Below are 25,161 nucleotides of genomic sequence, written 5' to 3' on the forward strand. Positions count from 1 at the left end.
TCAAAATATTGTCAAAATCCTTGGTTACATCAAGTAAGAAGTGCATGTGAACACGGCAAAACCCTGATTTAAAATGGGAGCAAGAAAATACAAGATAGACCCGACTGTCACTAAATCCCCATTCACAGGCTTTCTTAATAATTTAATTGCTTTTGAAAGTACTTGCAGCAAGTATTACAGAAGTAGGATTTAACAGCTTTTCCTGAAAGACGGGAATGTATAAAATAATCACTGTTGCCAACAATGGGCTGATGGAAACTGGATTTTCTATGGACATTTTGGTCTTCTTCATTCATAAAGATAATAATCACACATTGCAAGTGGGGAAAACCCTCTAAGTGTGTAACAGAAATTCCTAAATGCAACTGCTGACATTGATTGGTGATAAAAAGAAGCCCTTGAATGCCTTCAATGCATGCATCAGACAGAATCTCTTGCCAGTCCTGTAAATTTTTCTTTCCCTATATTTGGTTGTGGTGTTTTTCAATCAAAAACATTTTTACACATCAAAAACCGGTTAAAAATGAAAGGGATGCACTACACATAACAAGGAATTAGACAAAAAGAAAATAAAATGATAACCTATGCTGGCACAAAAATCATCTGATCCAAACACCACCCCATCATGATGAAGACCAGCCTTTGGTCCAAGCTGATGGATTTCTTCACAGACAGACTGTGAAAAAAGGGAACAAAAAGAAAGCCAAAGATGTCAGTGTGCTGAAAGGAAACATAGTTTTTGGCAAACTGTCAACTCACCGTATAAACTGCCTAGTGTTACCACTGGTATTCCCAGACTGGATATACAAATGCCTCATCTTCACATCTTATGAGAAAACAAGAGTGCAGGAGCCAGACAGATGATGAACCACTTTAAATGGATGTGTGAACCAGTGACACTAAAGTTCGATTTCACGTTAGTTAAAAAGCTGAAAATGAATATCATTGCCATCCATGTTTACTGAAAGCTGCCTTACTTACTGCTCTCTCTTCTGGTTCAAAGTAAGTGAGCTGGGGGAAGAATACAGAGCACTGCAAAACAACCCTCTGTGAAGAAAGTTTGGAATTTGATATGGCATTGTGTCAGCAATGGAGCAGTTGGAATTTGTCTGATTCTTTTGTCAGGTTCCAAATTAATTTCACTTCTCGCTGTGACACAGCGATATTTTCCTGTCAAGGCTCTGGACTCAGTCTAGCCAAAGCTGGAGAGAGGTCGTTAGAACAAACAAAACAAACAAAAAAAATTGAGTGCTGCACAATTCCCCACAAAGAATCAAAAGAACCCCCTTTTCCCTGCATTCAGGAAGACAACAATTATTTTGCCGTTTACTCGGTAATGTTTCATTTAAAGAATAACTTTGGAATGATCATGTTTCATGAAATGCAGGGTATGTTTATTTACCTATTTTTGAATTAGTAGTCTATCTTGTGCACTTTACTGAAAGATAAAGAACATCTAGAAAATTACAACCTCTTGGTTTGATTTTATACAAGCACTACTACAAAATAAGAACAAGGACATCTGCTTAGATATGGGCATCTTTTGTGTTGGCTGATTATTTCAAATGTCTTCCAAAAATTATAGATGTTTTTCCTGCACTGTTGAAACATTGTATTTTACCTTGAAATTAAGCAAACCAACTGCTGTTTCCACAAATGTAATCAAATGAATGGGTTCCACCAGAGTTCTTCCCCTCAAGAGATGCAGAAACTTGTCAACAAACTGAAAATAGAAAAAAAGACCACAAATCAACAATTTATCAATTTAAATTAATTGGGGGAAAGTGAATCAAATGGAAGTTATGTATTCCAATGGATTTTGGACTTTTGTCTGACTGACATAACAGATGATATCTGTGCTCATTTAACAGTGTTATACTATTTCAGTTCTGAAAAACACAAGAGCCCTTCTAGAGCTGTTCTGAATGATTTTTTTTCTTTTGAGATCTCAACAGTACATAACACCTTGAAAAAAGGTTTTCCAATTAGATTTCAGGCCAAGTATCATGAAATGTAATTAAGTCATAAACATTACTCGTAGAATTGTCACATTTTGATGATCCAAATAGAATTTCAGTTCACTGTGCCAGTGGGTATTTTCCTACTATTTTATTTCTTTGTACATTTCTCTGAAAAAATACTACAGTCTTCAGTTTCTTTTGAAAAAGAGACGGAGAGAAAAAAAGAATAAACGATTAAGTCTGGCTCAGAATATTTTTTTGAAGTATTATGTAGTTTAGGGTCCCCTGATAGAAAGAATAGTGTGATTGGTATGAGAATTCTTGCCACAGAGTTTGATATGATACTTCTTATGCCCTTTATTCTGTATGATTCCCCTAATATTTTAGCTTACCTAAGAAGGCTTTAAAATGAAGTTTAGTTCTTTGAAGACCAAAGCATTCCAATTTTTTCCAAGAGACCAGTTCACAGCTAGCTTTGGGCTGCCAGTGGGGTAGCCCAAATTCCAAAATCTATCATCTGGAAACACACAAAAGCTCCCTCCGTCAGATTTTTTTCTTTCAAAGCAAGTTAAATAAAAGAAAAAGTAGAAAAAAAATAGAGTCGAAATCTGTTATTTCTCTTCCTTCCACTCCCTAAACACAGGGGATTCTAGAGAGATAAAAATAACCACAGGTAAGTAAAAGCTATTTTTGTAAATAATGACAAAAATATCCCACATACAAGCCTGTTGTAACTCAAAGAATATTCCATCATTGAAGGATTTTTTAAAAAAAGGGAATTTTAATCATCTCTCCATTCAATCTCAGTTGGATAAATCATATCTAAGAGATTTGCATAAATATAAACCATCAAAGACTTTTCATCTTCAAAGGGGTTTTCAAGACCCAATAAGCTTTGTACTGTAATCATCAGAGGTCACAACCCTGCAGGAGTAACGCTGCTATGGCAACATAAAAACTAACGCTAAAGGCTTAGCATATTATTCCCCCTAATAGAAAGAAAAATCTGTTCTAAAAGAAGGAAGCTTTTTTTGGAGGCCGCTAGTTTTCCCTTTTCACTGGCTATGTTTCCTGCATTATTCACAAGAGATTTTTAAATCAAAATTTCAAATCCATTTTGGCACTCTTGCGAGACACCAGGCTTCACGTAACGTACGAAATGCACAGCATCCTAGATTAAATGAAAGTGTACAGCAAGGCTGTACAATGTGAATACTTAACAGGCCCAGAGATTAAGAGGGCTATTAGGATGCCTTTGAATGATAGCAAATTACAGGAACATCTTTACTGGTCAGGGTATACGGATCACTGCGTCTTTAATTAAATGTTTATTTGCTCTGGCCTGGACTGGAGTGAGCAGTGAGGTACTATGTTACAGAGCAAAACTGCCATGATGCTCATCAAGGAGGGGTGCTTGTGCTCCTCTATTGTTGTCTTATTATAGGGTTCTCTATTTTCAAGAGCAAGAACCCTTATACCTGTCAATTACTCCTCATCTGCTGACCTCAACAGCACTTACGTAGCATTAACTAAAACACCACCCTCCATGTGCAGCACGATTCCCAGCGCCCGTTCCGATGGCAGACGATGTCTGAAATTTGTGAAAGTGCTAGTAAGAAGCTCAAGCAAGAAGGCGGCAAGCGGACAAGTTTCAATTAATTTTCCTCAAAAGGAGCAGATTAAATGTTTCCGGCCTGCTGAAGTGTTCATTTCACAGAAGAGAAAAGAGGGAGAAAGAAATCGGGGAGGGGATGGACTAGCAGGCCTAAACAATTCTTTCAGTCCCAAAGCACACCCAATAGTGTGTTGGCAAGGACGCACACTGTTCAGAATTTGTGGGAGAATTGTCTCCCAACAAAGGAGGGAGTTACGCTTGTTATAGTCCAATAAGCCATGTCAGTCAAACAAGCACCAAGAGAAGGGACAATAGGAAAGCAAGAGATTCTCACACAAAAGGAAACAAGTAAGCCCATCTTTTAGTAACAAATCAGCCTCTAGGTTCCTCTCCCAATATAAATAAAAAGAGAGGGAAAATAAACAGAAGAAGGATTTACAGTTCCCTATACAAGCAAGGGAATAATGAGCCAAATATTTCCCCATTTTTAACAAAATGGCAAAGACTTAGGACTTAATCCAAAGCTAAAAAGTTGGGAAAACCATAAACAGCAATAACAAAGCAGTTGAGACGAAAGAATCTTTTGCATCAAAATCTCATTCCTGACTGTGCTGCAGTTTCTACTTACGGATTTAAGGAATTCTACGTTTTGCAATTAGTGGGTCATTAATGATGCATTTTAACTCCCTGATGCCATTAATATACCGTATTAAAAATCTTCTCATCAAAAACAAATTAAAAGATGACTTAGATATTTAAAATCCTATGAATTCATATTGAAACTAAGTATGGAGCAAAAACTAGTACAATATGACAAAATTCAAGATTGTCTGTTCCTAATTCTTTTCAACTACATAAAGTGCTGGGCACAAGAGGTTGGTGCTTTTTGCAAATGACATCCCACCAAACAAAAAAAATGATGTGTAGATATTAACTTGCAATACATTAGCATATGATATGTCAGTAAAATGTGTCCATTTCCGCACCACAGAATCCAGTTGGTCTGTTGGGTAGCAAGTTAAATTGTTTTTACACAAAAGCAACATTTAGCCAGTAGCTGTTCCACAACCTTATAGAAGGCTTTTGGTAGACTGAGATTACAGTCTTACACACATCCTTAACTGCAGATTAGCAGAAGATGTGTTTTTCAATTGCTTGGATCACTCGCCGGAATGAGATTGGGTTCTATTCCCTTAAAGCAGGAAATTCAGAGGCCTACGAAACCTGCAATCATGGAACAAGGATCTCTGCTCTCTTCACTGACAAAATGCGATACACACTACAGACTGATCTGCAGTGCATACAGTATGTGCCTCAAGGACCTTTCCAACCTGTGGTTTTAAGATACATCTTTCTGTGAGATAGTATCCAAACCTCATTTAGAACATTGTGTACAACTCTGGTCACCACGTTACCGAAAATATACAGGTACTCTGGAATCAGTCCAGAGAAGAGCAAACGTATGCACTCCTGGACCGAAAGGAATGTGCTACACTTACGGGCTAAAAGGACTGAACCTTTTAAGGCTTGAAAGAGAAGACTACTGGAGGACCTGATTCAAGTCTCTGAAATACTCAAAGGCATTGAGAAGTCATTGGAAGGTCCTGAAGTGACTTGCAAAGTCTAAGATGGGCTAGAAGATCATCCCATAGGAGCAACAGAACAGGAAGCACAGTCTCCCAGCATCTAGAGCCTCATTTTGTGAACTGAAACACAGAATGTGAGAGTCCATATGTATATATTTCCATTACAATGACATGTGTTTAACCTCCTTCTGCTGCTTCCTTAAGGCCCACTTGTTCCACCCATACTTCCAGAGCCCGGAACATACAGTACAGAGCTCTGCATTGTGTTTAGATGGTGATCAGTGGATTAAGTTAAATTAATATACTCATTCCCTTTTTACAAAACCTTCTATTCTGTGCTACTGTTTTTACAGTTTCTTGTGATTCTGTTACAATAAAAGACACTTTAGTAGAAGTTGATAGTTGATAAAAATATTTTTTTAAAAACTAACTTAATAATTAGGGCCACTGCTCTTCCAAATTTATATCCATGAATAAGATTCCGGTACAGTTAGAAAACTAGTAAGATTTGCAGATGTTACCACAAAAGGAGGACTAGGCAACATTGCAGCAGCTGCAAAGGAAACTCAAAAGGATTCAGACAAAAGTTTAGACTTAGTCTTGACTTCATAGAGTTTTAATGCAGACAAAAGCAAAGCTTTACACGTGGATAGCAGAAACATAAACCATACATATAAGAGGGATACAGTGAACTTGCAGATGTTTCTGTATATATTAAATACATCTTCTAAACAGCATGGGGAAGCAATAAAAAACAATGTTAGGGTTTATAGTTGAAGGCGTTCATTTTAAATTGAGGGATGTTAGGTTAAAATTGTAAAATGCAATACTCAAAATTGTGCATAATGTTGGTGGACACGCTAATAATATTTTTGCTTTTTGGAAATATATCAGGAGTGATGTATAATCCCAGAATCAAAGGAATGTCCTACACTGACAAGCAAAAAGAACTGAACCTTTTTATTCTTGAACAGAGAGAAGACTGCAGGGAGATCTGATCCAAGTATTCAAAATCCTTAAAGGTATTGACAACGTTAACTCTGGACTTTTTCAGAAATAGTGAAACACAAACCAGAGGATACAAGTGAAAGCTAAGTGGAAGTGCATTTCAAACTGAGAACAGGAGGTACTTATACACACAAAGGGTTGGGAGTCTGGAAGAAAACTACCAAGCCATGTGGTTAAAGCTGATAACCTGTCTTTTTTTCAAGAAACAGTTGGATAAGAGCCTCGGATCAATTAGCTACTAACTACTAAGTGATCCAGATGGTTTGAAATGCCTCCTCCTTGTTTGTAACCATTCTTACATAACCAGCAAGCAAGAAGACTGTACTTGTTTTATGGCCATAAACTGCCACTCTTTCTGAGCTTGTACCTCCGTTAGGTCACCGTGCAACATAATTACCTCGCAGTTCACAATCCGATACGTCCTGCTGAGGATATAAATCCCACCATGTGCAACTCACATTGAGAGCATGTTCAGTGCTACACACACAGTTAAATGTACCATATAAAACAAGAACCTACAAGCAAAGGAATTCAGGGGTGAAGGATAGACATAATAGGAAAGTATACAGTATTTAAATATAGCACATAGATATTCAACATTTCATTTCCATGTTGAAAGATCACCTTTTTATTCTGGGGCTATACACAGCACTTGTGAACTATATGTAAGGTTAATAATTCAAATGCTGCCTAACATTTTCACATACAGTACAATGTGTGGATGAGATCAGCTCTCCAATGGTCTGACCAGTTACAAGACATGAAATCCCCTCTGTACACGTGTGGGCTGTCCCTGACTGATTCCCTCATAAAGTGTCCCAATAAAACCACTTCTCAGTATGCTCCCCAGATTCTCTGTCATGGCCCTTTAACTAAAGGCAATAAATGGCCTTCTTGTCTTAGATAAAGCAAAAACTATCAGCACAAAGTATTAAGTATTCCATAGGTAAATGGCTTATAGAACACTAAGAAAAAACAATTACCAGTTAAAATAATGTGGACATCTCTAAGGGCAGCGTACAGTAGGTTAAGGCTCTGGGCAACTGATAGGAAGGCTGTAGATACAAGTCCCCTCTGCAGGTGTCAGTGATCATGTTTTTCCAGTGTTTACAGGTGTACAGTGCCTTGCCCTTCTATTGATCCAGTCCACTTAGTTGTAAGAATGGATTCCAGCAGTGCTCAGTAGGGAGTGGATGAGTGTAGTCTTAGGTATATTTAACACCCCTCCCAGGATAGTCCTGTCCTGGGGGGCTATTGCATATTTTCTTCACATCAATTGATGGAGAGCAGAATAAACTGTGACGAGCTTCTTAGCTCATTGAACAGTACAAACCTACCTAATCATTTTTTTCTTACAGGTATTAAACAAAAAATACAATTTCAATTACGTTTGCACTTCCTGGAAAGGAAAGGAAAGGAGGACTTCATAGGAGTGTACAGCAAACCACACGTTGATGGCCTGACTGATGATTTAAGACAATAAGATTCACCTTGATCACAAAGAATTTACAAAGTAAATCAATTAGCTCTCAGATAATCAAAATGTCTTTATATAAACTCAATAACAGCTCAATATTTGAAAGCTCTATGAGTGTTTTAATAACATAATTACCGTTCAAGAATGTATGTTTAATTAGTAAATACTTCAAAAAGAGTACAAAATATTAATTTCTAGGTCACAAATTGTTTTAATTTTACCAGATAAAATAGCAAGCCTGACAGATGTGTAAAATAAACCTTTTTTTTCTTGCCTCCTTTATCAAAATGCCAGAATAGTATCCAGTATTTAAAAGCCACTCAAAAGAGGAACATAAAAGGAATCTTACTTAAAGCAAAAAATATCTGAACACCTGTCGGCAATTAAAAGGAAAGAAACTGAGAACTACCCAGGAAATAATATCGGCACTAATTAAAAACACTAGTTAAAAACTTCCTGTTTCTAGCCTGAAGTAGCTGTAAGAACCAGACGGCCCACCCCCTCCCTTTTTCCATCTAGTTAAGACACTGTGACTCCATTCAGAGCCTTTTAACATTCATGTTGTGCCTCTGAATATACTGTATACGCATTTCTGTTTCACTGTGGAGCCTCAGCTCATGACTGATTAATTCACAGGACACTCTATTGCTTACAACAGAAATGGACACCAGAAATCCTCATATCTTCAACTTCAAGCAGAATCCACCTAACAGTGATCCATATGGATCCGATCAGGACACTTTTGTTTAATGATGTCACCATCTCCTGACCTGCAAGGAACTGACATCCGTGCTGAAAAACTTTTATGGAAAACCACTGGGACATTATGTCTTAGAGTGAACACTTGCCACCACATCTCCAGAGATGGTATGAGTGCCTGAGAATTTGACACAGTTTTTAACAGATGGCTGTTGAAACCTAAACAAAAGATTCTCTTCAATAATAACAAAACAATATAGTGGGCAAATATAGGCAATATTTAAGAAGCTCTAAAAACATCACACATTTTAATTTCATATAATGTTCTCATATAATGTACTCACTTCCAATTTAGGAAGGCAGTTTTCCACTATTAATTGCTTTTTGTGATGATACTTGAGGGGGTTTTCAGATCATTCAAGCAATAAATACCTAGGAGCTGTCCATGTTACAGCTGTACTGAAAAATTGAAAAACAGCATATCCCAAAGGCCTGAATTTTAATATTAACCCCAAAGACAAGCGCTCCAATCTGATAGAAAAAGATCGATATATACATATTTGATGATGATTAATCTGGACTTATCACAGATAACATTATGCATTGTGATGTTTCATGTGCGTGATAGTTGCAAAGGCAGCTTCAGCAGGGATGCTGGGATCTCTGTTGTACTGCACTGGGCTGAGGCTAAAGTCACACTGTTTTCAAGACATCTTTGGCTTCTAAGGAAAATCTCAATGTCAACTGCTTTGTGAGCAGATGCCAAGAAAAACAGTCCAAATCCCCTTTGCACAGCAGAAAGTATATCAGTTCACATTTTACAGAGAAAAGGAAAAGACCGTTATTATTCTTTTGAAGAAACCTGGAGTTTCCTTTTTCAGTCTGCATGAAGAGGCTGTGTTTTTGTAAAGAAGATGAAAAAAAGTTAAATACCACAGATAGCATCGGGATTCTCATTTTTCTTGTTTTGCCTGCAATAGTGTTTTTGTTATTTTAGTGTGAAGCACAGTTTCAGTCACACCCTAAATGTAGTTTTTGCTAATGAATCCAACCCATATCACATGCAAATATGTAAAAGCACTTATTTGAAGTATGATGACAGAAATTAATGCTTTACATTTTATGGCTTAAATGTAACATCTATTTTATTTTAGAGGAAAAACTGATAGTGAATTGATTAATTCATAAAATGACTAAAAGTGATGTTTTGATGATTGATTATTTTTACAGATTCACATATATTGCAGCCTATTTCACTGAAATAGTAGGCAGGGATTGCTCTGTGAGGTAAAAATGGCATTATCAAATCATTCTGATTCACATAATGAAACCTACAGTGTAGTGTGTATAAAGCATGTTTTATGACTTAGAGTTTTCTCATGTATTTGTATATTACGTAAGGCTGCTGTAAGTACAGTTTTAAATATCAAAAAGTACTGAAGACTTGTAGAAGATAAACTGATCAATAACAGTACTCACCCATTTCACCTCTTCAGTTTTCTCCACTTTAGGCAGCATCAGGGAAGGAGGCAACACCTTTGATTGCAAAATTACTTCCAGGTCCACCTCAGCAAGGCCACTTGACACAGAGTTGACACGGACACATTTCTCCGTGCGGCCCAGATTCAGCTCCTCGAGCATTTTTGGGATTGTCATTCGAGCTTCAGCCTGTAACATAAAAGTTAAAGTGGTACAGAGCAGTTATGACACTTCTGGAGCCCTTGTGAATGAACTGTTTGGATGCTACTTCTACTGCTCTTAAATGGTTTAAATTGGATCTTACTGATCATCAGCATTTTGTTCCCCTTACTTGCTTTAGTTCTAATGTAGGATTTGCTACATTTTGGTGATCCACGGGGCTCAGTACTGAGTCCTCTGCTGTTTACTATGAGTATGTCTCTCCATGGTCAAATATAAAACCATATTTGAATCACTATTTCAAAGCTATTGATACTCACATTTATGTTCACTCTAAACTTGGCACCAAGATAACAATTATTCTGTGATTGCTTTTCTGTTATAAAATCTTGGACAGCACAACATTTTTTTGTCTTATGTAAAGACTGAAGTCAAATAATTGGGTTCCTCCCATCAGCTAATTAAAACCAATGCTATAACCTTTGTAGATTGATGACATCGTACCTGAATGTCAATCCAAAATAAAGAATTTGGGGTGGGTTGATCCTGGATTGGCTATTTAGATTCATGAGTAGAATATAGTGAAGAGTTTGCTTCACCAGCTGAGAAACATTTCCAGGCTGTGTTCATGCTGGCTGTATATGTAGCTGAAAACCTTACTCATTCCTTTGTTTTTCTTAATTATCATACCACCATACTTGTAGGAGTCTCCAAACCTTCACCTGACAAGTCAGAATTTAGTATCTAGAGCCATGACTAGGTCACACACAGTGATGACACCAATCCTGTATTACAATGCAAATCCTTTCTCTCGGATTATCGAACAATCTTAAAATCATTCTGGTAATGTTAAAGGGTTCAACATGAAATTACATCTATTGAAAGTTATATTGGTGTATTGAGAGTCTATGTCCCTTTGCACACTATTTTTGCTGGGTGATAGAGCCTACTGTTGCTGGGCTCTGGAACACAGTAAGTCTCATAGTTCTACCGTACAGAAACTGCACAGCTACCCAGCCTTGTTTACAGTTAATATCCTGGCTTCTTTTTACAAAACAAATGGATAAGATCCTCAGAGCCTTAATTATCGTCTAGAAACCAGGCAATCTTAAAGCCTCTCTTATGCTCTTATGTACAGTCACTTCTTTAAAGAGTCAAATGTTATGCCCTCTGTGTTACAGTATATAACTTCAACAAGTTATCTTTTAACACCCCACAAACCCGGAAACAAAAATTATATTCACGATAACACATCTCACAGTGCTAATACAAGCAAAAATGCAGAGCGTGAAATGTTAGAGTGCAAGAGCAGCTTTTATTAGCATTAATAATAAGCATACATTCCATGATAAAAATGAAAAGTTCAACTAATTACTACAGTACATTGACTCTAAGCTAAGAAAAGTGTAGTTTTAAGTTGATGTATTATATGTAGGCTTATCTGAGGGGTACTGATCAAAATACACAACAAAAAGATAAAAATGTAATGATCTACAGAAGTCAATAATTCAAATCTTTTTGTGACAAATATACAGATAAAAGACAGGAAATTTCAGATTTGATTACATACTTTTTGGGTGGGATTATCAGCATTCAGAAGAAAATGCATGTGTGATAAGCATAACCTATTGGCCTGTTTCAGAGTTCAAAAAGAGTAGGGACTGGCGCCTGGGATTACACTGTAAGCCTGGAGTTGAGAAGGATCTTTCAAACAGGAACTCAGGATACAAAACTGCACTTAAAAAATAAAGGCCTAAGCAGGCAAAAAGGTTTTTTATTATATCTGCTCATGTAAGCCTTTAACCAGCTCACCAAACAGAACAGGAGCCAGATTACAAATGAAAGTATTGTAACAGGAAGGCTGGAAGGGAAGGCAGAGAGAAAAAAATTAATCAAAGTAAACATTCAGTCAAGTGCCTGTCAGTGAGATGGCAGCCCACAACTGCAGATTCGAAACAGATGGATGTGAACTCTACCTGAGAAGAAACGTAGGGGCTAGCAGAAATGTGGACCGAGTTAAACAGCATGAGGAAACAGTAGCTTAAGACTTGTCAGGTCAGATCAGAAGCGGGCCTCAGAAACAAGTTTGAGACAGCACTGCAGTGCGACTGATTTACAGGGTCTGGACTGGCGATAATTAGTGCAAGCTTAGACAGAGTGGAGTGATGGCTCTCTGCAGTTAAAAGAGAAGGATAATGAAGCCGAAAGGTTAATGAAACCTGAATGGAAAAAGCACCTTCAGCCAGGCCATCCTCACACTTTCCGCAAAGGCTAACACATGCCACTCAGTGGGGGCCGAAGACAGGACCGCACGGAGATGCCAGCTGACAGCAAATTGGGAAGCTCGACAATAAAAGTAAAACCAGTGTCTTGGCTCTGGACTGTCATGTTACTTGCACGAAAACTACTGCCTGTCCAAAAGTTGACGCAGATTTTTACACATAGCGTTACTGAGTAAGAGCCTATTACAAAGCTTCTTTCGCTTCCCTAAAAGTATTGCCATTCAGACCCAGGTGAAACGGGCAAAGGCCTGCTCACCCACTATGAATTTAAACCCTGAAGCCTTGATGTAAGGGTAGAAAGTTATGCAGAAATGTATCCATTCCAGTTTCAGTTTCAAAACTAAAAAACAAAGGAGAATTCTCAACTGCCCCGGAGAGTAAAGCGATTGGAAAGGATAAAAGTGATTCAAAGGGTAAAGGGACTCAAAACAAAACAGAGGTCCTTCGTGAGTCCTAAAAACAGTGCAAACACATATATCTGAAGAAAGAGCCAGAACAGCAAGTGGAGAGAAGTACGCAATCTTATCTGCCAGCTCAGGCAAATGATGCTAAAGTCTCTGTGGAATTATAGGCTTATATCAAATTGTCTTACATCTATTATTCTCTTTATTAATATCAAGCAGTCAGCTTAGTTTTAATAATGTGAGAAACAGCAATTTTTAAATAGAGATGATTCAGTCCTTGATGCTGCAAAAAAAGTGGCCATTACCGAGGACAGTTTTATTCCTATAAACAGGATTATCTTTGATTTTGCATGCAATGCTTTGAAAACATACATTAATGGATAACCATCAGGTTGCTTCAAAGCCCCCTGCTCTACTCCACTCATACCCCACGGAGGGTCTAAGGAATCCGAGGTTTGAGAAATCTTTGATTTGTTCCTTGAAATCTGTCGTTAAGCCTCAACCTTTACAGTACACGTCTACAGAGCTGTGCATCTTGCTCTTAATGGGGTCTTTACAAACAGCACAAGTAAGTAAAGCAGGGAGAGACCTGTGAAGAAATACATATTTCACATCACTTCCAGTAAAACAGACTAATTTCCCCGAAATACTGCTCTGGTGTGTCTTTAAAATAATAAAAAATAGCTTCCCACAAAAAGAAATTTATAGAGTATATTTTCAGAAGCACAAAGATTTGCTTGAAGATAAACTGCATGTACCCTTCTTTAATAAATCATAGTGTAACAGATGCATTTGTAAATATATATAAGTGGCACGCAAATAGTATAGTATTTTAATAGTATAGAATATCATGTATATAAGATGTTTTCATGTGAGAACTGACAGATTGCACATCCACAATGCTGCTTAAGGTTTCTAGCCAGTGCCTGAATGATGCCACAAGGCCTCTGGTTTTACCTACTTAAACTAAATTGAGGATTTAAATTAGCAGTTTGCAGTACAGCAGATTAATTATTGTGTATTGAAGCAAGGCTTCCTTTTCTTTTTTGAAGAGTAATATTGATCACAGTTATTCAGTCTAATTAATAATGATGTACACATAATAGATTATATACTTAGCTTGTCCTAAAAATATATTTCTTGAACTTCTTATTTGGATTTATGTCCTATGTCTGAACTCCAACAGTTTTTCCTCTTCAGGTGTACACATTTGCATATTAGTACACTAAAAGCTGCACAAAAGCTACACTAAACTCAGATCCAGAAATAAAAGATACAAAAATAAACAAGGGCAATTAAATGTAAGCGATGAACTTTAACTTTGTTGTAGGTGGCTTTTAGACCTTAAAGCATTTAAAAAAGAAACAGATCTTTAATCTTGCTTTAATCTTGCCTACTGTGCATTGCAGTGACATACACAATACATCATACAATTTTGAAAAGCAGATCATTTTTTTATAAAAGTTCACTCTTAATGCCTGATGGTTTGAGGGTAACTGGAAAACTAATGATACATTAGACACTAATGATATATTCTCCTACAAAGATATCTAAAACATATTGCCACTCACACATAGAATTTAATTTCAAAAGTGCTCAAAATAAGATGAAGGTCATACATGCTTACTTTTCACATCAGAACATTTAGTGTGCTGCCTTTCTGGATCAATGATGCAGTAAAGTTTCTAGTTCTGTGACAATGCAATAGTAAAAATTATAAAGCAAAAGCAACCAAGTGAAATGTTCTGCCTCCCTCTTAACTTTGAGGATGACTTGACATATCAAATTAACTATTAATTTATGTATGAGGACATTTGTGTTAATGGAAAGGGGTGAGGAAATGACAGAATTTACGTTTTTGCTCAAAGACTGCAATGAGAAACATTTTAACAGTACAAACCCTCACATCTGATCCTGTTTTGAAGTTAGTAAAGACCATTTCTCTCTCTACATTTAATAAAGCTAATATTGAGGTGCCTGTTTGTTTCTTTTTTTCTGCCACGATAGATCCATAAATATTGTTGTTGCTTTTTTAAGATATAAAGCATGAGTCATCCATTTTTTTCTGGCATCACAGCATTTTGCAACCTGCTGTGCAACCTATTATGCCATCTGCAATGAGCTGTGGTTAAGCACTGAAGGAGAGGCAGCCTGTAGGTGTCTGAGCTTTTCTAGCACAGAGTCTCCTGATGGTAACATTTTGACAGGTGACAAACTGAATATATTAACAAAAAACAATTATACTTTAATAATTTACTTTAGTAATGTATATTATGTACATATTAAATGCCATATATTAAATAAATAAGCCTATAATCTGAACTCTAATTCCCAAATGAATTACCCTGGAACTCCAAGCAACCATATCTTTTTCCTTTTGTTTGAGAGGTGAACATTTAATAATCTAATTGTCCAATGTTGCTGTAGACCAGATTGTTCTCCCTATCACTTTGTGAAAACTCGTTTACAGAAACAGAAATCTGTACAATTGTGGGTATTTCTTCATATAAGAGAACAGTCCTTCCTTCAGTATTGCTATAGTCACTGTGGTGCAGGATTCCACCAACCTCAGAAGAAAAACATTCCAGGCCCATTATAAAATCTGTCCTATTCTCCGTGTCCAGTTACAAACTGAGACAGAATGCTCTAGGTGCCAAAGAAAATAAGTGCTTGTAATTTGATAAAGAGTCCAGGACAAGTAACCTTTCCTTTTATCTGAAGTTCAGGGTTTTGTGTGATAGGTTTCCTTGGTTTGAACTGCATTTTTTTAGAAGAGCAAATTGTCTATTTCATGAACAAGCCAATGAATTTCAGGTTCTTTGCCTCCAATGAATCACTAGGTTTACCTCATGCAACTGAATGACCTCAACTGTCATTGCAAGTACACTTTTTTTTCGGCACAGATACCTAAATTACTATTATTTTTGTTCACATAAACAACCACCCATCTTTGAAACAAACTACTGACCCCAGAGAATCACCCGTCTCACCAGATATCATATTCGTTATACCAGGAAATCTGTATAGCTGTAAGACAGTACACACTTGAACTCGTGCATGACGTTTTGGGAGGATAACACTTTACAAAGTTTCAATAACAAAATGTGAACTGTGTGTTCAGACCAACTGACATACTGTTCAAGCAAACAATTTAAATGGATATTTCAGGCAACGGACACTTTCCACAATTACTCCAATTCCCCACTACAAGTATGATATATCAGGCTGCCAACACACTATTCTATAAAAGAAAATCATTCAGATAAGAAAAGACATTAGTGTATTAAGGAATTACAGTCTATAAAAATTACAATAATGCTTATTATTAATATTTCTCCAGTCTTTATAAACATGATTATTCTATACTTATACATAGTGTACATACAGTACATTACCATTGACATACAGTACATAGTAAATGTGAAATTATATACTCGTGACCAAATACATTCAGTGAATCTCTTTACCACCTGATATATGCCTTGCCATTGGTAAGAATGTGTTTTAAGCTATACATGTGGATCTGATAAAGTCTACCCACTAGACATCTTTAGAACGAACAGTGCCACACGAACCAGAGGGCACAGGTGGAGAAGAGAGGAAACCATGTTCAAAACAGAACAGCACGTCTTTATCTGAAGGGTTGTGGGAGTATGGTACAAGGTACCACAGCATGTTGTTGAAGCTGATACTCTGTCTTCTTTCAAGAAAAGGCTGCATGAAATTGTTAGCTACTAACTACCAATGGGGTTGGATAGGCTGATTTATGAACTTTCCTTCTTCTGTTCTGTACTCCTGCATACTCGAAGTACTGTGTATGCAGAAGACACTGAGATATCGGGGATTAGATTGGGAGGGGGAAGATACATTATGGGATTAGAAGAGTATAAAGACAAGATCTGATACATGGGACTGATCGAGATGTATCAATCTATGAAAATCGGAACAGCATAAAGCAAGAAAAAAAACTTAGTTTAAAGTACATGGAGCTACGGATGGGAAAATCCTAGAGATGATGAAGGATCAGCTCAACTACAAGTGAATGACAAGAGCTGTCGTGTTCACAGTTACCTGCCCGGAATGTATTTTTGAATAAAACAGGAGCGGAAAGCAGCAGGCATTGCTAGTACAAGATCTGCCCTTTAAAAATACATTAGTTTGGAGTGCTTGCAGTTGACGTGCAGAAGATTGCTCTTTTTCCATTTCAACCGTCACAGTTTCTCAAGCACCTGCTCCCGAGGCCATTTATAAAATCATGCAATTTGCTTTAATTGGCTCTATTGGTAGAGAGAAATTCTCACTCACATAAATGGAGTTGCAAAAGCAGTTAACGTTGCAGGGTGGCCAAAAACATCCCGAGCTTTGCTTGAGGTTTCAGTTTATGATGTCCACATGAAAAACACAGACTTCTTTCCTCTAGTCATTTCTTCCGTCTTACTATCACAACATGCAGCTATCAGATCACCCACATGCCAAAGGTGCAAGGTCTTACTTCTGTAATGCAGAATAACTTTTACTATTTAATCAATGAAATGCATAGAAAATGTAAGAAGAATAACGCTAATATATTATTTGATAAGTATGTGTTTGACTGTAACAATAAACCAATATAAACTGTGAAAGCTGACTTCTACAGCAGTAAACAAACAAGTAAAAAACTGGTTTATTTAAAAAAGCCCAATGACAAGGTCATTGGTTTAGTGAACTGCTAGCAAGTCCGTTATATAGTGCCCTCTAAAAGCACTGGGACAGCAAAGTCAATTCTGTTACTTTTTTTTTACTTTAAGCAACGTTCTTTTACTTCGCACCTGAAGGAGGGTCAAGAGCCGAAATGTTGCCTTTCTTCTTTTTACTTCTTTGACTTTTACAAGTCATTGCTGAAGTCACTTGGAGTAATTCCCTATTCTTGAGCTGTTTTTTTTTTTTGGTTCCGCATGTAAAACAAATGCTCAATTGGACTTAAATCTGGAGATTGACTTGGCCATTTTAAGATTTTCTAAAATAATAATCATTCTAATTATTAGAATTATTTCTTCTTATAATTCCTTGGTTGGACTGGCCTTGCTTTGGGACATTATCTTACTGCACGGTGAAGCACTGTCCAATGGAAACATTTTGTTCTTTATAATCTGACAAAATGTTTTCGTCATCTTGAGAATGTATTTTTCCATTATTATGTACGTCATCAATAAAGCTGAGTGATCCAGTATCAGAGGTGGCCATGCATGCCCAGGCCATGACATTATCTCCACCATGCTTCACTGATGAGATGGGAGTCTTTGGAGCATCTGCAGCTCCCTTCATTCTCCCCACTTTAATGTCATAATGTCTCCACTCTTTCATCTGTTCATAAAACATTGTACCAAAATACTCCTGGCTCAGTACTTCCAAACAAATTCTAAAGCACAGATAACGTAATGTCACGTTTTTTTCCCAAGAAAATCCCAAAAGCTCAATGTTCCAGCAGAACGAAAATATGGTTAGGAATGGATTTAAATGACTTACATTTCATTTAAAACATTCTGTCATTCTTCACTTGGGTTTTCATTAATTCCAACAACTGGAACTGTTTAAAGATTCCTCCACAATTAAAGCCTACGATAATTTTGAAATGATACAAAAGTCCACACAAAGAAAACAACAACATCCTGATGACTTGACGTTCTTGATTTAGGAATCTGCTGGCAACAGCAACTTGGGAGTTCATTTTAAATTTCATTTCAGCTTTGACACAAAAAACTAATTTCAGAAAATATAGGATTTCGTCAAGAAATAGAGAATGTTGAAGCATCCATTGTATTGAAATGATACAGATGAGATTATATTGTTCCCTCAAGATTGCCTGTTTTCTCTCATCTAAGCACTGGGTCTGCACTGAGTATAATTCTCAGGACTCAGGAAGATTGAGTTAGCAGGACACTGCCAACAGATTCCCCGGGTACAGAGGCAGAACTGCATTCTCTGTATATTTAACCCAAAAAGGAAAATTTGCTTGTCATTTGTGCATATCTCACTTTAGTACAGTACTAAATCGGTACTAGAGATTTAGATACTATGTCTAATTAATACCCGTAAAAACACAGATACAAACATCCCTATATAGATTATATGCACACATCAGTTTACTTTTTGCTGACAAAATGTACTCAAAATCCTATCTTCTCAACACAAATACCGAATAACCTCAAACGCACGCACTTTGATATTTACATTGTTACATTTACTCAAGTTCTGTATTAAAGAAAAATGTTATAAGCAAAGTGAATGAATATCCAATGTAGATGTTAACATTGGTAAAATATATAAAAAAATAAGTACAGTTTAATCAATATATTACAATGTCTACTTTGAATATCTCATGAAGGACATGTTTTGCATATAGTCTTAGTATAATTATGAAGCTGTTTTATGACTCTGTGTCCACAAAATCTTACTTTGACTATAATATATTTAGAGATATCACATAAAAAATATAGACAACTAAAGGCCTATGAAAATATAAAAAAAGAAGACAGCATAAGATAAAATTATCTGGACAGTTTTTTTATATTATTACACAGGAATAAAAAATAGATTTTCCTTTTTGAAGTATAATGGTTACAACAAACTCCATAGTTTCACTCACAAATTTACTGTATGTTTCTCCTCCTGGTGAGCTTTCTGTGAGCTGAAAGTCTATTTCATTTATTTGTTTATATAATTATTTATTAATTATCTGTAATGTCTCTTGTCACATACATCTGCTGCCACCACCAGGACATTTGTGAAAAATTTAAATACTGTAGCACAGATCGCCATTTAAGAAGAAACAAAACCATTCCAGAGAGTATATATGATTCCACATTTCATTTTTTTCCCTGAAAAATGAAAGTATTGAAAAATAATACCATATGAAAAGTAACCAAGGGAAAATCCTCTCTCTTAATGCATTTACTGTCCCTGGGTAAACAGATAAGACTTCCCTTAAAATGTGTACTAATTCTAAAAGATAATATACTAAAGGATACTGATATTATGATGCTGAACTATAGTTTAGTGCAAAACTAAAACCTCCAACATATCAGTCTTCTGGGATCATAACTGTATAATTATCTGATTTTCTAAATGTTATTTGTACAATAAATCAAAGATCTTAATATGTGAATTACCAGGCAGCACAATTCATTCGGTACCAATTCTATTTGTCTATATCATCAGAGGTCGACTGTCCTTGAAAATGACTTTTGCTTCACAGTCTCTGAGGGAAAGCAGAGATGTCTAATAGAATTTAGTACTGCACAAGGCAGGTATGCTGAGAGTCCTGGAATCTTTTAATGACCCAGGAAAATTGTGTAGCCATTGTCTTACAAAGGGAAAGAGTGGAGAAGTCATGTATGACCCCAGAGATAATACTCTGTGTATGCTGGGTCCCTCCTCACAAAATAATGCAGTGACACTCATCTTGCATTGAATCACCAGGCAACTGCTACACAGGATTAGGGTTGAAGAGGGAGAGGGGTGACTGGGGGGGGCGGGGGGGGAGTTGGTATTCAATTTCAGCTGCTTCCCAGGGCCATCAAGGTGCATTGTGAGACCTGTTGCTAATAAACTCGTTATTGTGTTCCTAAACACGTACAACGGTGAGCTGCCGAGAAAGCCGAGGCACGTTGTGATTTCAGCTACCATCCACTACTACCACCTGCAGGAGACGAGATCCGATGACACAGAAGCAAAACTAAATCACCCGTCACAAAGGCGCACACACGGCGGAATTCAAGGAAGAGACGAAAAAAGAAAGGAAAAGGCAGGGCAAGGCAAGACTGTGATTGCCGTCCCCACAGCCGATCTATTAAAGCTAATAACGGATCATCCTAGCACGTTTTCTAATTCTGAATGATCAGATCTGCAAAGAAAACAACATCCGTCCACTTTCACACTCCAGTGGAAGAGGTGGTCCCTCTCGGCAGGGCTGCGCAGTCTTGCCATCTGGAGAATAAATCGAGTGTGAAGTACAGTATAGTTTGGGACCAAGCTCCGTGGCGGCAGCTCAGCAGTTAGTTCATTAGTTCCAAACTTCCAGGGATTAGTCCAGCATTTCTTCTGCGACTGGAAAGGATGAGACCGACAGGAAAGCAAAGCTTCAAGGAGGAATGTGACAACTAAGTTGGAGACTATAGGGCAAATAAAAAAAAGCTATGCAATGCACACTGCAGAGGAAAGGATTAGAACTGTGATTCACATATCTCTCACTGGTGAGCGCCAGGCAATGGTTTTTTTTCTTCCTCTTGCATTTTTAAAGACAATATATCTGTATTAACATCAACACATTCTTCCCTGGCTTTTCCCCTGACAACCATGTCCTGGGTGACAGTTAGCGGTTTTAGACAAACCCTCATACCGTCTGTCACATTGCTTTCTCAGAGCACGATACCTGGCGCCAAAGAGTAAAAAGACTGACTCATTTTTCCCCTTCAAAACGGACTCAAACAGTGCAAAGGCTGCAGAGACTTGACATGAAGAAACCCAAGGAAGCAGCTTGAAGGCCATTAACTTTTTCTAAGCCAAAGAATGGTTTTGGGTTATTAAAATATCCTGCAACACAAAGCAGAAGAAATAAAAAATATTGTGCATGTAGTAAACAGATACTTTACATACAAACACAAATATATTTGGTAAATCTTTAAGCCGAGCATTCTCAGCTAAAAAAAAAATCAAATTTAAGTAAAATTTTAGAACGTAGTTACACTTTAGTTCATTCTTGTTTATATCATGAACACTCCTTCATCGATAGGTTTTGAGGTTTTAGAACAATTGTGCTCATTTTAAAAGACCAAAATCATAAGCCAGCCACCAGAAATGCTGCAGCTGTATATGGGTCTGTTGTGTATATATACAGTATATTCAAGCACAATAATACAAAAGGGATGAGTATAATAAAAAATACATAACACAGAGATAAAAACAAAATATTTGCAAACAAACATAAATACTACCACGTGTTTTTAGCAGTCACAATGGAAAACAAAACTGAGAGACCAGGGATTTGAATACGCATGCTATGGAGAAGGTGGATTTAATAATTGAGGCAACTTCTTTTTGTTTTGAATTCTGGTACATTATATTAAGGAACACAGGTCCTGCATAAACCTGCAGTACATAGACCACAGCCAGCCTCTAACAATCATGTATGGTTATAAAATAGACTAAGCTTATTCCAAGACTGCCTAACGTATTTGCTAAACATAATTGTCAAGGTTTTTTTTTAGGTTTAAAAATCTAATGAGCTTATTTTCTAAGCTAAAAAAATAGGACTCAGAGCAATAATTATATATAAGTAGTACTCAATACTCAGTAATAGAATATTTTATCAGTTTAAGGATTTGCATTTCTATCTGCAAGGCTTTACTTTATGTTAATACTATCAGTTGTAACAGGAACATTACACAGAATGGTTGGTTTGCTATTGAGTGAGTGAAGGCCATATCCTAATGCCATTTTCCCATGTCTCAGTTCAATGCTGGTTAATATTCTGCAGCACGATAATCCTGTATAAGCAGAACCTAGCTATTGAATTGGATGAAAAAAGATTTTTATTCAACACATTTCAATTATTTCGTTTAAATGGTTTTATCGCTGTTTTGGGGAAAAAAGAAAACCACACCATGAAGCTAAAAATGATTACTGAAACAAATTAAATAAAACATAACAGGCACTTTCCTTATTTATGCTGGTCTGCTACATACAGTATGTTGCATTAGGTATCAGTTTCACATCTGAGCCAGGTGAAACATCCCATTCATTAGAGGACACACAAATAAAATGCTTACTGCATATTTGTTCAGATACATACTGTATGTGACTTGAAAGGAAAAGTATTTCACTACACTCTTTGGTAAATAAGCTAACAGCGTGATAGTATCCTCCATAGAAGCAGTCTGTTGTGGACAGAGGTTTGACTGTTTGCAACTGAAAAGTTCTCAAACTCCAGTCATACCAAACAACCATAAATAGCACAAATAACTTTCAACAATATAGCAAAACCAATTGTTCTACTTTACATCGTGACTTAAAAGAATTCTTGTTACTCCTCCCCCTCTTCATGCCTTCCTCCAATCACGTTTCTCTCCATGGGAAGCCAGGTCCAATTGCTCTGTCTTGTGGGCGGGTCGAGAATGCTTTTAACCTGAAGCATCTGTTCGTTTCCTGCTGTTATCTCAGTGTGACATGGTCACCTTGTTTCAAGAGAATGGGCTTTTTTCTTTTTAATTAAATGTAATGGAAAAAATGTTGTTGCGTTGAAGTTTTTTTTACATATATCCTTTATAATATAGGTAATTTTGAATAGCTGATCATGTCTAGCAGTACCTGCCTGTTTTTGTTTATTTTTAAATATTCTGTTGCAACAAGTCATATCATCTAAGCCTTCTTTAAAAGACTTAGCTCAATCAGCAGAGGTTTATTAAGAAAAAAAACTGCAGTAAATCAAAACTTTCAGTATAAACAACTTCTCAATTAAAAGTATTTAAAGTTAGAAAGTTAGAAAAGTAGCACAAATATTGTTTTTAAATCATGATATTTGCAAGGCCTAAACACATTCTCACAAGACTATTAAATGTAATTCAGTGATGTGGACTGGAAAGTTATGATTCCTTATACCTTCTTCTGAGAAAAATTTATTGTTTTCTACTTTGTTTAAAAAAAAAACGGAAAATCTTTTTCAAAAACAGAAAGTTTGAAATGTTCAAGACTCACTGCATAACCGTAAAGGTTTCCACTGAAAAGTGGAGCCACAGGTGCTGCATCAGTTCTGTTTGCTCCTGTCTGCGGCCTTAAGATCTTCCAATTGCATTACTTCATGCTTTAGCTAATTTAAATGCCCTTTGTGTGGAACTTAAAACGCCAGAAAACTTGCATCTGTAATGAACATACCGGTTATTATGGACGCAAAAAAATTGCTTTTAACAAAGGATCATTCAAGACTGGTGAATTGTCCCTTATGCTTACGAATATTCCAGTAAAACTACAATTAGACCACTCTAAAAAGATGCTCCTGTTTACCAGACAACAGCTAGCAGTTACCTTTCTGTTGAGAGCCACACCATCCTCACAGTCAAACACCGCACAGTCCACGTCTAGAGAGGCCAGTTTCCGCATCTTCCTTTCATCATTTCCAGGGACGTACAGCACTGCTCGTCTGGGGACGTACTTGATGGAAGACTCCAGTGTGTGCTGGTAGCGACAGCTGCCATAAAATTTTAGCCCTTTCAGAGAAATGGGCCACGGCTCTCTTCCCCTACAGAAATACACATCAGAAAAAACACCACTATACACACGCATATACATAGCACAGTGATTCTACAGCGTGAAAGGAATCCAGGCATGGATGTTTACAATATACCAAAGTAGTATTAAACAGTGAAGCAAAAAGTTATTTACTTCTTCTTTATTTAGCATCAGATACTTCAGGGAAAAGGAAATGGAATAAACAGTGCTTTCAGCTGGACCTATAAGCTCAATCAGAGTTACAGTAAGAACAAAGAATAAAAGAGAGGAGGCCACTCAGCCCATCTAGTCTATTAGAGTTTAATTAACCCAGGGTTCTCAGTCAGCCATTTCTTGAAGAAAGCCAAGTACTGGATCCAACATCATGGTTGAGAAGTTTGTTCCATACTTCCACAACTCTTAGGGTAAAGTCATGCCTTCTGTTCTCAGTTTTAAACGCACTTCCACATAGTTTCCACTTGTGCCCGCTAGTTTGTCTCTCACTGTTCATTCTGAAGAAGACTGCTGAGTTGAGTCTGTCCCAAGTCTTTGAGACTTCTGAATACTTGTATCAAGTACCCTTGCAAACTTGGTCAAGACTAAAAAGGTTCAGGTCATTTGGCCTTTTAGTGCAGGATATCATCCTTCATTTAACTACATATCCAAGTATTTTGGTTTGCTTTCCAACATTGTCTAGATGAAAATGATACGTCAACATAAACACTTACCTTTCCTACACAGTACCTTTTTTCATACACAACCATTCCTCGCTCAGCATTATAGTTTATATTTTTATTATCCAGCATTCATAATGCTCGTCTAAATTAAATGTTATCTGCCTTTTTCCTTGTCAGTGAATCCTTCCTTTGATAAGACTGAATTAATGGATTGCCAAAATGTTAATTTCAGTTACTGAATAAAAAGTTTTTCTACTGTTTTGTATGTGGGAAATAGTTTTTTTTTTTCATTTTAAGTAGTTAACATATTAGTGAGATATAAATTTCAGGTATAAAATTCTATAATAAAATTTAGACATGAATAAAATGCATAAAGTGCAAAAACACAACACACATTTTATTTTCCCATAATAACCTGTAACTACAACAAAAAACATATAAATGTTTAAAGGAAGTGATGAAATGTTCAACATCAAATAATTGAACATAATGAAAGAAAGCAACTTAAAGAAAATGGTTCATTTAAAAGCACAAAAGAACAAAATAGCAGAACCTCTGAAAATACTTAAACTG

At 36.7% G+C, this 25,161-nt stretch overlaps 1 protein-coding gene across 3 annotated transcripts in view; it reads right to left on the minus strand.

Moving 5' to 3' along the window:
* clybl (citrate lyase beta like) overlaps window positions 1-25,161 on the minus strand; it is a 73,021-nt gene that overhangs the window by 10,428 nt on the left and 37,432 nt on the right. For all 3 annotated transcript variants that reach the window (XM_015363532.2, XM_069178942.1, XM_015363531.2), the window contains exons 2-5: window positions 23,729-23,942; window positions 9,826-10,014; window positions 1,622-1,723; window positions 583-676 (exon numbers count right to left, since the gene is read on the minus strand). In XM_015363532.2, coding sequence (XP_015219018.1) covers window positions 583-676; window positions 1,622-1,723; window positions 9,826-10,014; window positions 23,729-23,942 — 599 coding nt within the window. The remainder of the gene's footprint in view (window positions 1-582; window positions 677-1,621; window positions 1,724-9,825; window positions 10,015-23,728; window positions 23,943-25,161) is intronic.

This window comes from Lepisosteus oculatus, chromosome 15 (genome assembly GCF_040954835.1).
Source record: "Lepisosteus oculatus isolate fLepOcu1 chromosome 15, fLepOcu1.hap2, whole genome shotgun sequence".
In the NCBI taxonomy this organism is placed as follows: Eukaryota; Metazoa; Chordata; class Actinopteri; order Semionotiformes; family Lepisosteidae; genus Lepisosteus; species Lepisosteus oculatus.